This window comes from Pygocentrus nattereri, chromosome 25, assembly GCF_015220715.1.
Source record: "Pygocentrus nattereri isolate fPygNat1 chromosome 25, fPygNat1.pri, whole genome shotgun sequence".
NCBI classification, from domain to species: domain Eukaryota; kingdom Metazoa; phylum Chordata; class Actinopteri; order Characiformes; family Serrasalmidae; genus Pygocentrus; species Pygocentrus nattereri.
In genome coordinates this window covers 28,911,696-28,927,564 of record NC_051235.1, presented here as the reverse complement: position 1 = coordinate 28,927,564, position 15,869 = coordinate 28,911,696, and the positions used below count along the sequence as shown (strand labels likewise).

Sequence of the window (15,869 nt, the reverse complement as noted above, 5' to 3'; positions counted from 1 at the left end):
TGAGGTGGACATGGAGATGGTTGGTGTAAAAGTAGAGGAGGCAGTGGATAGGGCAAGATGGAGGCAGATGATCCGCTGTGGCGACCCCTAAAGGAAGCAGCCGAAAGAAGAAGAATTAGAATCTATAACGGTGCGTTCTCATTGACGTTTGGGTTGTGTTGTACATGAATGTGCGTGACTGGGTTTCAACTCCAGTAATTCAGCGCCCATGCTTTAACAGCGTCCGGTTTGGGACGTTGGGAAAGTTGAACTCTTTGCTGTAGAAAATTTGTCACCACCCCTGCTACTGGACATCTGCCGTCCTGCGGACTATGGTTCCAACCACATACCGACACACCCGCTCCAGCTAAACCACGTCTTCAGAAGTCCTTGATTGATTGGTGTTGGGTAAACGGGAGGGGCATGTTAGATGCAGGTTGGTACTAAAACTCTGCTGGTAAGTAGATCTTGGGGAGGTGGATTGGTGACCACTGATGTAGACGGCCTACTGCCAACATGTAAACACAGCATAAGATTATCTGGATGGTAAAAAAAATGACCTTCCATCTAATTGCACTGCTGCATGGTGGCTAAGGGGCAGTGCATTAAGTGTTTGTGTTTAAAGGTCAGCAGGGCTGTGGGCGTCTTCTACACTGGGGGATGCCTGATTTGATGGGAGGCAGGTAGCTGTGGTTGTTCATGGTTGCCATTCTCTTGGCTCAATGCTTAATGGGGTGTCTGCGGTTAATGATCACTCTACACCTTTTTTTCCCTGTTAGGTGTTCAGTCTCACTTTCAGGTGCATAATAATGGCTTTGGCCTGTGGGTTAATGGCTGAGTTTAAACACATGCCCCCTCCTGAATGACTGACTAATGCCTGGCCTTCACTACAGGGCTATAAAATCCCAACAGGCGTTGAAAGTGTGACCTCTCACATACATCTAACTGATTTCACCGATTTGTTTTTTTTCTTGCTCATCACTCGGTCGTCAGGATGCCCACGTTACAGACTGATGATCCAGAACCTAAAATCTCTCAGAAGTTCTTGAGTGAATGTGACTTTGGGTCAGAACAATGAGGGAGGAGCACAGAGAGGCAGTTTATAGTGGTAGTTACTCTCTGGCCACACCTACCTTCCACAGTCACTGTCCCTTTTATCAGGTCCGTTTAACGTATAGAAGCACTTTGTATTTCTACAGTTGGAGACTGTGATCCGTTTCTCTGCATACACTCACCGACCACTTTATTCTGTTCAATTGTTTGTTATCGCAAATAGCTGATCAGCCAATCACACGGCCGCAACTCAGTGCGTTTAGGCATGTAGAGGTGGTCAAGACAACTTGCTGAAGTGCAGACCGAGCATCAGAACGGGGAAGAAAGGGGATTTAAGGGGCTTTGAACGTGGCGTGGTTGTTGGTGCCAGACGGGCTGGTCTTGAGTATTTCAGAAACTGCTGATCTACTGGGATTTTCACACACAACCATCTCTAGGGTTTACAGAGAACTGTCCGAAAAAGAGGAAATATCCAGTGAGCGGTCAGTTGTGTGGACGAAAATGCCTTGTTGATGTGAGAGGTGAGAGGAGAATGGGCAGACTGGTTCCAGATGATAGAAAGGCAGCAGGAACTCAAATAACCAACCGAAATCTCTGAGGAACGTTTCCAACATCTTGTTGAAAGTATGGCATGAAGAATTAAGGCCGTTCTGAAGGCAAAAGGGGGTCCAACCTTTTACTAGCTAATAAAGTGGCCGGTGGGTGTATAATTCAGTAGTCTTTGTTTACCCTGTTCTTCAGTGGTCAGGACTCCCACAGAGGAGGCCTTATTATCTCATTCTCAGAATCTGACACAGCAGTGCTGCTGGAGTTTCAGCCACTGTCCACTCTATTAGACACTCCTACCTTGTCGGTCCACCTTGTAGATGAAAGTTTAGAGATGGGAGCTCATCTGCTGCACAGCTAGAATTAGTCATCCTCTAATGCAGGCTAGGGAGCGCTGGTTCTCGAGGGCCAGATTCCTGCAAATTTTTTTGATTTTCCTGCTCAAGCACCCCGGAATTCAACTCATCAGTTAATTACCAGGTTTAATTAATGTGCCAGAGCCAGTAAATTGTGCCAAACTCTGGCCTCTGTTCCCCGCCTAGTTCCCCTGCTCTAGTTCAACAGGAGTCCATAATCTGGACTACAGCCTGTAACTGTGGAGTGCTCCTAATTGGCAAATGGGACTTTTAAAGTGGACATTGAGTGTAGAAACAAGGTAAGTGAGATGAAGTGGCCAGTGAGAACAAGTGCAGTTCAGCTCGATAGACATTGCTATTCGGTCTGTCATGTTAATAGTGTGTTTCACATGAGACTCTGTGCCCCACCAAGCCCCCCTTACAGAATCGAGTCGTAAGTATTTAAATGTGTAATATTTGCTATTCCAAATCAGGGCGGCCAAACTGGAGCGTGAGTAGATTAGAGGGGTTGAAGGAATACTTTGGTGAAAAGTCAAGTTTATGCCCTAGATTTAAGTGATCAGCGAAGAGATGTTTGGGATCCAGCTTTTGCTTCTCTAGTTTAGAACAAGAGCAGCGGGCTGAAGTTGCTAATAAACACTAGAAGTCAGTCGTCACCCAAGTAGTCCAGCTTATTTCCATGAAAATTCACCGAAATGTCTCTCAAACCACTTCCAGGTCTTTATTAAGGTCCCACAGACTAGTAAATGTGCTTTAGGACACTGCAAACTATAAAAATGACCAGCACTTTTCAGACAACAACAGGGCTGGTATTCACAGGGCAGCTCTCGAATTATGACCATCACAAATCTGATTGTAGATCAGCCATCTCCACTCCTGAGGTGGTTTGTGAATACAGACCCTGTTATTTAGACCTGCTGCTAGTTGTCTAGTGTTCAGCTACACAGTGAAGTTTAGTTCATTTTATAGTTCAGAGCCCTAAACCACATCAGCAAGACTGCAGCACCTTAACCTTAGCCTCACAACTCCGGTTCTAAACCAACATTTGGACACCAAACATGTCTTGAGTACATGGAAAACTGTGTATTATATTTTATACTAAGTTGTTCCTGGATTATACACTCCCCACACAACAGGGTGGTGATTGGTTTGGACCAGCCTTCAGTTGGCGCTTCATTTGTTTACCAGACTGCCTCAAAGTTGGCCCGACTATTCTGTAGTTTGGGGGGGTGAGAAAGGTCAATCCTGTCAAGACTCTTCTGGCCTGGTGGAGCGTATTTGACCACAGTGGAATGAGTTTTGCTGTAGCCATAAGAAATTGACAGTGTGTGTGCAGCAATCTATAGGATATATGACCAAGTGACCATGGAGAACATGAATCATACATCACCGAGTGCTCGTGCTTTGGCTGTCCGTTGCCTTGGAAACTGCTTGGGACTTTGCCATTCGGATGTGTCTCTATATCTTTTGCAGGGGGTTACACCAAAAAAAAAAAAGAGGCCAAGCCTATAGGGGATGTATATCAGTAAATCCTGATTTTAAAGCTGCCTGAACTTCAATTAGTCTAAGCAGAGCTGTTTCTGCTCTAGGAGTAATAAATCATTGAGTTTGTAATGCAGCATGATCAGATGTAGCCTCTGATGTGGACCTCCTTGACCCAGTTTGCAACCAAAAGAGTAGGTCATATGTGTCCAAAAGCTTTGAAAGAACTTCAATCCAGAATTTTGCACCTGAGCTGGTGGAATGAGTGTAAATCCCCAAGATGAGGGTGTTCTTTATCTGTATAGCCTCGTTTTTGTAGAAAGCCAGTGGAGGCCTTCAGCCCACGTGGCCTTTCACCAATGATGCTGGATTTGACTTTCTTTGCCTGTCCCGTATGAGCCGTTTACACCGTAGGAATATAAATGAGTCACTGATAAATAAATAATTGTTTGTCCGTTTGGTTAAATGTTCAGTTTTGTTTCCATTAAGCAACAGTTCCTGTGTGATTGTGTCTTCATCGTTCACGCCGAATGCAATGCGGCGAGTGGAGAAACAAAGCCGCAGCTCAGCACGGTGATGGTTTGGGGGCATTTTCAGGATGTTAGAATGCACCACACTGAAACCAAATATCTACAAGCAATAAGACAGACAGACGTTTCGTCCATGATCTATACGAAAAGGATAGAGAAGGATGTGGTGGATGGCTTTCAGAAGCTACTGAGGGTTACTGACCCAAAACCGGACCTGATCATGGCATTTGCTTGATTGAAATGTGGTAAGGGGTAAATAACTAGAATGTTAGAGTAGAGAATTTTTAGTAGTCCATCGTGTGGGTCATTCCGCGTTCGGTGTGGGAATTCCGGTGGATACATCTTTAAAATTCCTTCGATCCCAAACCAAAATAAACCTAATATGTCCATTAACATCTCCTATTGCCATATATGCAGACGGAGAGCTTCATTCCAAGCATATTTTACAGTTATGAATACGGTGTAACACCAGTGACGGTGACTCCAGTGAATTTCTGGTTAAAACTGAGGATTTTGTAAACTGGCTGACTCGTTGGCTGAGCAGGTGACTTTGTGAACTGTTTAAAATCAGTAATAAAAATGATAATGTGGCATAATTCTGACTAAATGTTACTTACCCAGCCATTAAAGCACAAAACACTGATGACACATAAGAAATGATGCACTGCCTGATAAACAGTTATTAATAAATTAATGAAATATAGTGAGCGAGTGTGACTCGCCTTCTCGCGCCTCAAGCTGCTTCCTCTCTGATGAGCCTTGCCCCAAAGAAGCAGTTTAATAGAGCTGAAAACACTGTGTTCAAATATAAAATGAGCCTGATAACAGCAGTGACCAAAATCTGTGACAAAGTAATTTTTTTACAATAATATCCGTATTTTTTTAACGTAGTATCACATCATTGATGTAACAAGTAAACTTGAATTTGTTTTATACAGATTCCTAAATTAAACCTCTGAAAAATGTTCTTTTGTATTAAATATGGTTTCTCAAATGTCAAAGTGGTTTTGTGATGAGCTGTTTTACAGATGCAGAGCGACTATGAAACAGGATAAAGAGAAATCAGAGAAAAGTGTTATTTAATCTTAGATCGACTGTGTAAATGTACATTCTGACTGATGTTTTAAGCATCTTTTTTAAGCCCTGCAGCCTTTGTGACACGGTATCCCCTCCAAGTGGAGGATGACCCATATATTCCAGCAATTTTGTCAACTTTTTAGTTTTGGGCCATATTATCATTAACGTAATTGTCAGACTCTCAGTTTATGTTGGGTGTATTGAAATATGATAAAATTTAATTTGTCACAGTCCAATGAAAAGAAAGTATCTCTAAAATAGTAACTTTACAGGAAGGGCAAAAACCTTCTTTAATTTCAGTGTAAGTTAATAGAAAAGGCTTTTATTCTAAGCAATTTTGGACCATTTCTATTGGTCCAATCCACATGAAATATTCACACGATGTAAAGGACGGCTGCGGAGCTCAAATGATGCATAAAAGTAAAAATCGCAACAAAAAAAATAGATGTATGATATTTTAATGGGTCACAACCCTAATTTTAGGCTTGTTGGCGAATACTAGACAATTACCGACGGTCAATTATGGCCTTAAAAAAAATCGCCAAGACGTCCGGGTCCTTTTTCTTGCTTCATTATTTGATCCACTTCTTTTACAGCCAGATTGTTTGGACCCAAGTGTCGTCTTAGATGTTGTGTTTCTAACCTGCGCTGGTTCTTTGTAGAACCCGGTTCACTCATTAATTTTTTTGTACAATACGTTTGTAAAGCTGCACTTTCTGAAGTCCCTGCTGAGCACTGCTGTTGTGCTCTTCAGTAAAAGCTCTTAACCCCCCTTGGCTCCCGTGGCGTGGCCTTTTTCACCTAAGTCCTCGCTTCACACGGTGCGCTAATGAATGAGAATGTGCTCTCAGTGCACTTTCCCTGGGAAAATAAAGGTTAGACGCGCATGATCCTAAAGAGGGTTTCACCATGTCAACAATGTCGTTTATTAAATTCCATTCTGAGTCAGTTGAAAAGGCTTTTTTGTTTTAAATTCTGCAAACATCAATCAAGACAAAAGAAGGAAGCAACAATAGTACAGACAAATAGCTTTCTTCCTAAAGCTTTTGCACAAATACTGATAGATTCCTAAACATCTAGTCCAGACGTAATCTCGGAACGTCTGGAGATGAGACATTTTGGCTGTGGGTGAAATGTAGTTGAGAGTAGGTGGTTGGTTAATGTAGTGGGTCACACCTCTGCCTTCTATGCTGTAGACTGGGGTTCAATCCCCGACCAGGGCAAGCACCCTACACTATACCAATAGGAGTCCTTGGGCAAGACTCCTAACACCACCTTGGCCTACCTGTGTAAAAATGATCAAACTGTAAGTCGCTCTGGATAAGAGCGTCAGCAAAATGCCATGAACGTAGTAGGGGGCAATGTTGCGGTCATCAGCATCGTCTGATGGGCAACAAGCCAGTCGTTAGCCCTTGGATGTGCCATAAGTTAGTATGGCTGCAAAGTTCCCACATAATAGATAGTAAAAATGAACCTCTTGCAAGGGTAAAACAGCTTCGTTAGACAGCAGTGGTGTTTTGCCAGCGAGTTTGTTTCACTTGTGTTCTTGATCGTATTCCAAACGTTAAAAGAGGACAGACTATAGGAATCTGGGGCAGGTTTTGGAGGGTATGTACCCTTGTTTGTGCCAGATTTTGGCACCAAAAGCCTAACAAGTTGTCTCCAGACGTGTTTTCTTGCTACGAGATCACGTCTGGCACCGTGAAACTGCTAAACGTCCTGGCAAACACACCCTCTGCACAGATCAGATGAACAAGTTCAGTCCCAGTCTCAGTACTTTTGGTCCATGTATTGGGGCTGGATTTTTATTTTACTCGGACACAACAACTTGTTGAAAGCTCGTCTGAAGCTGGTGTGGCAGAGCGGATAGAGGACAGGGTTGATGGAGGAGTTAATCCACAGGAGCCAGAACGATATCTCGTAGAGGTAGTGCTGCACGCACTGGCCTTGGCACGCGGCACGGATGATCATGAGGAGCGTGTAGGGGGCCCAGCACAGGCCAAACACACACACTATGACGGCCAGAGACTTGGCCACCTTTTTGTCCCTGGAAAGGCGGAAGCGACTGGCCAGGCTGGACGAAGCATCTGGACGCTTTCGCCAGTGATCCATGCAGTGACAGCGCTTCTCATTTGACTGCACCATGTCCCCAACCTGGAGAGGCGGAAAGTCAGGGATCGTGCTGACCCTTCGCTTCCGGCTTGGGTTTTCGCACTCAGTGGCCGAGACTCTGGCGTTTGAAAGCCGACAGCAGCGAGACCTCGGGGGTACATCTGCAACGCTGCTGGCTTCAGCTGGCCGGACGAAGAACACCCGTTGCAGGTCAGCACCTGCGAACGGCTTGGCCTCGCAGCTCCTGAGCCGCAGGCTGGTCGTTTGATCCTCCCTGAGGGCGCAGCGGTTGCGGATGTTGATGTAGATGCTGAGGTTGAAGTAGGTGACGCTGATGAAAGGCGTGAAGAACTCGACTGTAGAGGCCGTGATCAGGAAGTACCAGTTGAAGTAGAACTCGGCGTAGCACTCCCCGCGGGGCACCACGCTCCTCCCCGCAATGTGCTCCCAGCTGATGATGGCCGGACCGTAGAGCAAGAAGGCGGCCAGCCAGACGCAGAGCATCTTCATAACGGCTTCTCGGGTTACGCCCTTCTGGCTGCGGTAACTCACCTGGAACAGAGAGCTGTGGTCAGGGACGAGGCTAAGAATCCTGGTTCTCCAGAGCAAATGGGATTAAAACACGGTATATTAGTTTTAAAAGGCAGAAGAGATGCACAATATTAGCTGCTGTAACTTTACAATACAGTGCTGTGAAAACGGGCATCTTAGAAAATATGTATTGCTGTTCGTCGGGTCAGCAATACTTTTTTTGCTTAAAAAAAACTTCATAATAAATTCAAGTAACAAAAAATGCGTGATTTACGGTTAACTAACGTACTAGTATCATCTATGATACCCATAATAAGACGTAATTATTTTGCATGCACATGCAACTATGTACCAAATCTGTGCTCTTCTAATCAACATAATCACTTATAACCCCTTCAAATCCAGGTTGATTACATGTAATACAACCTTCAACAGTGGTTCTTGACATAAAGGCAAACTTATTGCTGGTACAGTTTTAAACCGTTTTCCTGCCAAGACATTTGCCACTGGCCTGCACAATCGCAGATAAATGGAAGAATGTAGTTATTATTGCTCATATATTGAAGTTATTGACAATAATTACAGAGTATATGCGTAGCTAATGCTGATGAGTGCACATGTCAGTTTGCTTTCTGCAGCAGATAATAGATTTGCAGTTCACAGCTAATCGCAGAGGTGTGATAAACACACTGAAGACTTTCAGTACCGTTCGTCTAATTAGTGTAAACCTCATTACCTACAGCCTAAAGCGTGGGTGTCCAGTCTTATCCACGAAGGGCCAGTGTGGCTGCAGGTTTTGTCTCCAAGAAAGCTGAAACGCATCCGATTCTACTCGTTTAAACACTTGGTCTCGGTCCTCATCAGCTGATCTTGTGGGCTCCAGTATTGGAATGAAAACCTGCAGCCGGCTGTGCTGCAGATGAGACTGGACACTTCTGGACTTAAGAATACTGGGCAGCTAGAAAAGGTGTAACATTTACGGCATTTGGCAGACGCTCTTATCCAGAGCGACTTACAATTTGATTGCTTTACACAGGTAGGCGAAGGTGGTGTTAGGAGTCTTGCCCAAGGACTCTTATTAGTATAGTGCAGGGGGCTTACCCAGGTGGGGGATTGAACCCCAGTCTACAGCGTAGAAGGCGGAGGTGTTACCCACTACACTACACGGTTGAAATTGTGTGTAAATATAAACCTCTACAGCCAACATGTCCCTTGCTCTTTTCCGAGCGTCTCACTTCCCTCATTCTTGGAAACCAGGGTCAGTGATCAAAATTAGGCACCTGGGTGCACCCTGTACGAATAAAGTGGGTGTGGTCTAAGAACACAATGGGCGTGGCTTGTGCAAGGGACACACCCACACTCAAATGACCTGGGGCTGTGTTTTTTTGGGGTTTATTTAGTCAGAGTTCTGTTGGAGAACCGAAGAGTTCTGTAGAACCAAGATTTTTAATGCATGAAAGATCAAATCTGAAAGTGTGTATTGTTTCACCCACAGCAGCAGCAGCATGTAAGTTCTAACTTACAATTTCTATGTCAATTCTAGTGCGAATGTGCTGTAGATGTTTTATTAATTTATTAGCTATTAATAAAAATTGGATGAGTCAACCAGAACACAGTGCTGGATATTGTTATGAACCAGGAATTTCATATCAGTGCTGCTGTAGAGCAAACGGTTCTACTGATGCTGACCCTCGAGTGTGGCTTCTACTGGACATTTATCGTTCGTTTTGTGCTTTGGATAAGGTGAATCCGAGCAGCTCGCGACTGCAGACTGCGCTCCACTCACCGCTCTGGTGACGGACAGGAAACGGTCGAAGCTGATCAGCACGATGTTGAAGACAGAGGCAGTGCAGAGCATGTAGTCCACCACCAGCCACAGCTTACAGAGCCCCCTGCCCAGCCTCCATTCACCGGTCAGCACATAGGGGATGTACACAGGGATGCAGAACCCACCTGCAGTCATTATGCACAGGTACTTCAGCACAGCCATAAGGCATTAACCCATTACATCCTGGCCTTATTTTTTACCTAATAGACTTAATAGCCATGAATTATTTGGCGGCTAGTATGGAAATGTACGGTCTGTAGTTATGAGAGTGAGGAGTTAGAGTGTGGATTGATTTTATCAGTGAATGATGCTCAATAGAAGGAAAATCTGCGAAATCATGGAAGTTAAATGTCTAGAAACAGATTGAGGAATCTTACTCATCTTCACAATCGTCTTCAACATTCTCACTACAGTCTCGTGCAAAAAATAAACATTTATTTGTCGTTGCTGTCCGAACAAAAAAGGAAACTTACAGAATTTTAACTTGAAAGGAGCAGACAAAAAGACTTTTATCTGTTAATGCAAGTTAGTTTAAAGAGATTTTGTTTTAAATCATTTTGGAACATGTCTTGTAGATTCAGCATGGCACCTTCACACAATAGAAAGCTGCTGTGTTCAAATGATGCACAAAAATAAGTTGTTTTTTTTTTCTTCTTCCAAGCAGTATATTAACCACACGTGATGCTTTCAGTGACCACTCACTGACCAGACATTCTGCTATTCAAATCCTAGTGCAGGTGTAATGGGAGCCAGATTAGAGCCAAAAAGAAAAAAATCTGATATTTCTATTGGAATTTATATCGACACCTGCGATAGTGATGAGTCTTGTGGATCTTGTATTTAAGCAATAAAAAAAAATCAGATTCTGACTCTAATTAGGCTGGAGTCGGTATTTTGGGGCAGGAAATATGTGGCAGAATTGGAGATGAGAAACACTGCTATCCTCAATCATGAAACAAATCACATGTAAAGCAAAAAAAACTAAAGTGTAGGTAATATATCTAATATTTCTCATTAGGGGACTGTTGTGATAATAATATTATTTGTTTACCTAATTTCTAGACATTTTCTTTGTTATAAGTCATTATAAAATGAGTTATCTCACTGCTTTGCAGATAATTTCACTTGTTTCAAAAATATTGCTTGAAGGAAGTAAAATGATCTGCCTATAAGATCATTTCACATAACATTGCTTTACATGAGCTAAAATGTCTGCAAATAGATTCAATAGTCTTCTAATATTCTTACAATCTGACAGCGAGAAATATTAGACATAATACCACGTTTAACTGGTTAAGATATCATTTTCTGAGAGTTTCTGAGAGCAGCTCGCAGTGACCACTTACCAACCAGAAAGTCCGCTATGGCCAGATTTAGGAAGAAAAAGTTGCCCTGCGTGCGCAAACTCTTCTCCACAACAAAAGCCAGGATGACCAGTGCATTGCCCAGCACGGTGGCAAACACCAGCAGGGTCATTAGCACAGCCAGGAACACAGAGGCAGCCTGAGAGAACTGACCATACTGTGCCCGCCGACTGTCCAGAGCGTCTAGCTCTCCAGGGGCCGTCCCATTGACCCTCTCCTGCACCGACCAGTTGGACAGCTGTGATTCTCCAGGCTTCCAGGCAGAAGAGGCCAGGGTGGGCATCCCAAAGCTGTGTCCCAGGGCGAGCAGGGAGGACTGCATGGCGACTGTGCTGCTGTCCGGCGGTTTGGCACCGGTTACGCACCGCAGTCAGCGCGGAAAGAGTGTGGAGGCGTGCATGGAGGAGCGCATGTGTTACAGCAGAACTGGAGGGAGAGGCTGAGAACAGAGCTTTATAGAGAGAGAGGGAGGAGCAGAACAGAGATTTATACTGAGAGGGAGAGAGGGAGAGGGAGAATTGCTTATTGGCTGCGTGTTACGCGCAGTGGGAGAGCTGTACTTCATTAGTCTGTGAAGAAGTGAGTTCAGTCTCTCATCTTCAGCTTCAGATGCTCAACATGGAAGAAACAAATAATTGTTTTGTCCCCATTTATAATGTGGCTGTTTCCAAATAATGTAGATTGGATGGATGGATGGATGGATGGATGGATGGATGGATGGATGACCGACTCCTGAAGGGAAATTTAGGTAGATGGAGTGGGTGGGTGGGTGGGTGAATAATCCCTGAGGGAGCATTTAGGTGGGGGGATGGAAGGATGATCCCTGAGGAGAACTTTGGGTAGATAGATGGATTGGGTGAATGGTCCTTGAGAGGAAATTTAGGTGGATGGATGGATGGATGGATGGATGGATGGATGGATGGATAGCTGTATGATTGATCCCTGAAGGAAAAGGAGGATGGATAATTCCTGATGAGAAATATGGATGGATGGATAATCCCCGTGAAGAAATTTGTATGAATAGAAAAGTGGACGGATCGAGCAATTGAGGGAAAATTTGGCTGGACAAACAAATGGATCGATGATCAGTTCCTGAGGAGAAAGATAGATGGACAATGCCTAAAGAGAAATTTGTGTGGATGTATGGGTCAATTCCTGAAGGAAAATCTGGGTGGATGGATGGATAGAGGATCCCCAAGGAGAAATTTGGTGGCTGGATGAATAGATGATTCCCAAGGAGAAATTTGTGTGTAGAAGAATGGATGGGTAATCCGGAGATGAAGGTTGTATGGCTGGGTGGATGTTCTTTATTAATCTCCAGTAGTAAATGCGCATCCTACAGTAGCAGATCAACCCTGAGGACAAGTGTAGGACATCAGTGCAGGAAACAGCTGTACAGTCTGTGCTGTAACTGCAGCTGCACAGGAAATAACTGCACTCGTTTTCTCACTCAAATATATTACAAAGTTGATGAAATTCATCATTTTTCTCATAAGTGTTTGATATGTCTGGTTGATGGGGAGCTGTGAAGGACTTCACCCTCCCACTCTTCATCTTTGGCACTTAAACATCAATAAATTTATTCATCCACCGTTCTGAGAAATGCGCAAGCCTCCTGAAAGCCAATAGCTATTTTATTTTATTTGTATATATTTTTTTGTCCTACAGTCGATTTCCTGAAATGCATCCACGTAACGAGCGTCGCCAAGGGCGACAGTGGCATGAAAAACTCCCTAAGAGCATCAGGAAGAAAACCTCACAGAACAGTGCACTTAGGATCCAAGTAGGGCAAGAAAGCTGTGCTGTTAACTTGGACATTACCTGTACTGTGCATGTGCAAATGAATGCAAATGAAGTCTTGAGTAACGCAGAAATGGTTCAGTATGGCTGGAGACAGGCCTCACTTTCCTAACATAATGCATTCACTCCTACAGGAACTGAGCACCCAGATGGACTGTGACATTTCCCGTCCAGCTGATTGAACAGTGCAGCGCTAAGGCTTTTTATCTGATCTCACAGCAGCGGCGACTTTAGCGTCTGTGACCAAATTAAATTGTGAAGAACTGAAATGAAAACTGGAGAAGGTCAAACGAATCGGCAGAGATTTCGCATGTCAGATTTCATCAGAGTCCTCTGGGGAAGTGTGAAGGGCTTGTCAGGTTTAATGATGTCAAACGGGCAGGTGCCGCTGCAGATGGTCCACTTCAGTGCTCCACATTGAATGCTTTCCAATATACACTGCAAAAGATGATAAATTTGTGGAAATAAATTATTAACTTGAATCTTTTCAATAAATCTATATCTATAATTTATGATGTTGCTATAAGAATGTTCTATTCAGCATTATGCTCCATCAACAGATAACTTCACCTCCTTCAGGCGTTGTTTCTTAAAACAGAACGATCTGCCAATGAAATAATTTCACCACATAAAACTACACTGTATGTTTTGGGGATTTGGAGACCTCTCTGGTGGAAAAGTGTAATTACATGCAACACAATTTGTTAGAGCAGGTTGTGCTTCGGTCCCCTTCCCTGAGTGGATGAATCTGATGATTGTAAGAAAATTCAAAGAGAACTCTGTCTAAACTTGGTGATGGAGCGTCTCTGAGGATGTGAGTGAATTATCTACTATTGTATCATCATATCCTTATCAGTATAATGTTCATTTTGCATTTGAGATCTAAACATTGAGTCAGAACTTCTTTTTGAGAATGTGTGTATGTAGAAACACAGAGACGTATGATGTGGTATGAAAAACTCCCAACCTTTTACAGCAGGGGTCTTTAACTAAAATAATAAAAAAGCTAAATATATCTTCAATTAAAGGTCCAGAACATCATAGTGTCTAACTTGCATTATGATTCAGTGCCTTATACTGTTTACTGAAGTAGCCTAGTAGGTATATCAGCATCTTATACAGTCAACAACTGAATGTTGAATCAAATAAATTACAATTCAGTCAGATTTCAACAACATTTACTGTCAGTTTTCTCTTTTTAGACCACATCATGTGAAATAATCTGACTCACTTTCTTCTCTGACTGCTGTGTCTCGCCTCGTCCCTCCCCTGTGTGTGCATCACTCACTCGAGTCTCGGTGCTCATCGTAATGCACAGATCTGATTGGCTGAGTAGTGTCATTTACAACAAGTGATTGGTCTGTGAGTCTCCCGGCCGCTAAAGCTCCCGTAAAGGCTAGAAAAGTTACGCCGATTAAAACAGAACCACCCAATCGAAATTAAATAATTCTCCATAGTTCATCGGTTCTATGTCCAGGTCCGCATAGGACAGCGTCTGGGTCCGGACTCAGACTGCGGTCCGCATGTTTTAGCCTGTTTTTATTCTCCTCATGTAGTAACTGCTTCTTTCAGATTTAATGCAAAATCTTACATAGTGCAGCTTTAAAATAAGTAACAAGACATATTTGATAATTGGCTAGATTTTAACATCATTTAAAGACATTTCATTTTAGAGATGGCATTGTAATACCCTTGTAATGCTCTTATTAAGCTTTATCAAGCCCACTGGCTGCTCATTACTACTGTATTAAGCAGTAACTAGAATGTTTTAAATATTTTCCAGAGAATCAGGTCTAAAGTGCTTACTGTCTATTGTTTCATATCACTATCTTGGTTATAAATCACTAATTGGCTCTAAAGACAAACTTTATCCTCTGATCTAAAGAGATTTACAGTTAATATTTACTCCAACGCTGCTTTCTTATGGTTTATATGCCACACCTGAACATGACGTCTGCATGAAAAGTGCTTAGAAACAGCTTTTAGCCGATATCTAACCCGTTAGACTGAGACTTATTATCAGACTGTCTTGGTTACTCTCTAGTTGGATGTCTTCCTGTTAATAAATGATGTGCAAAACATTATGATGTATAATACACGTGTATACAATACATGTACAAGTGCTCTGGAAAATGCTTAATTTGCACAAACGGGCAGTTATTGTGCAACTACTGGCTTTATGAGGCTTCATAAGAGCAAAATAATGCTCTTTTATACTGAAGTGTTGCTGTTTTTGCAATGTTAGTAATAAAACAAAGCGCATACCACAGTGGAGCGTTACGTCAGGTGCCAGTTGGCTGATGTATTAAGGTGCTAATGGGTTATTAAATGCAAAAATATGATCTTGGCAAGTGAAATAATGTTAAATCTGTCCAGTGATATTTTTAACATTTCAGATGATCATGACGATTAGAGCCAGTTCGTCATATAGATTTGTCAGAAATAAGGAAAAAACTAGTTTCTGCTAGCACCCCTATGGGATTCTGGTAGCGTATAGCAGCTAAGCTAACAGCAATTCACATGAGCATATTTTGTCCATACTATATTTAAAGCTTGTAAAACATTAAATATATTTTCTTTGAAGCTTCACAGTGACTGAGCTCTGGCATAGAGCTGCCACTGTTTTCCTTCTGACCAGTCAGGCCACCAGTCGTACCAGCAGTCAGTGGTCTAGAGTGAGGTTTTCCTCACAAAATTGGACCTACTGCAGATCAAAGTATGATTGGTTGGTTGCTTTCAGTTCCTAATAGTACCTAATAGAACCTACGAGGCCTTCAGTCCAGCTCCTGAACTCCTAGCCAATCAGAGAGCTCACCTTCTCTATAAAGCCATGAAAACCTTGAAGGTTCCCCACTAGTGATGAATTTACCTTCTTCCATTATTTCTTCAAACAAGCAGAATCATCTACCAGCAAAACATGAAGATTTCACAGGGAAAATGACTTAAAACTAGAAAAATGACATTAGAAAATAAGTAAAAAGATAAGCAATTTCACAATGAGAGATATTGAAGATACTGATTTAGGTTTTAGAGGATTTCACTCACCTCCAGTAAAAGATGATTCCAGGAAAAACATTGATTCAAATGTTTACACTGGTTCCGTCAATAAAACACAATCACAGTTAGTTTTTCATTTGACTTCATTTGGCAGTAATTATTATAATACTGTGGAACAAAAGACATTCCAATAAAAACAAAAGCGTTTTTTTCA

The 15,869-nt window shown here is 42.7% G+C and overlaps 1 protein-coding gene across 1 annotated transcript; it reads right to left on the bottom strand.

Annotated features, from left to right (window-relative positions):
• Positions 1 to 5,920: 5,920 nt before the first annotated feature.
• hrh3 (histamine receptor H3) lies at positions 5,921 to 11,312 on the bottom strand. The gene is made up of 3 exons (XM_017724252.2): positions 10,841 to 11,312; positions 9,453 to 9,619; positions 5,921 to 7,687 (listed from the first exon to the last, which is right to left on the bottom strand). The coding sequence occupies exons 1-3, from the start codon at positions 11,178 to 11,180 to the stop codon at positions 6,794 to 6,796; spliced, it is 1,401 nt and encodes a 466-aa protein (XP_017579741.1). The 5' UTR covers positions 11,181 to 11,312; the 3' UTR covers positions 5,921 to 6,793.
• Between the last annotated feature and the right edge of the window lie 4,557 nt (positions 11,313 to 15,869).

Excerpts from the sequence above, each read along its gene's own strand:
- hrh3 (XM_017724252.2), bottom strand. The coding sequence starts at position 11,180 with ATGCAGTCCTCCCTGCTCGCCCTGGGACACAGCTTTGGGATGCCCACC. Across the intron at positions 9,620-10,840 it reads CATAGCGGACTTTCTGGTTG|GTGGGTTCTGCATCCCTGTG; the intron begins GTAAGTGGTCAC and ends TAATGACTGCAG. Across the intron at positions 7,688-9,452 it reads TCCTGTCCGTCACCAGAGCG|GTGAGTTACCGCAGCCAGAA; the intron begins GTGAGTGGAGCG and ends TCTCTGTTCCAG.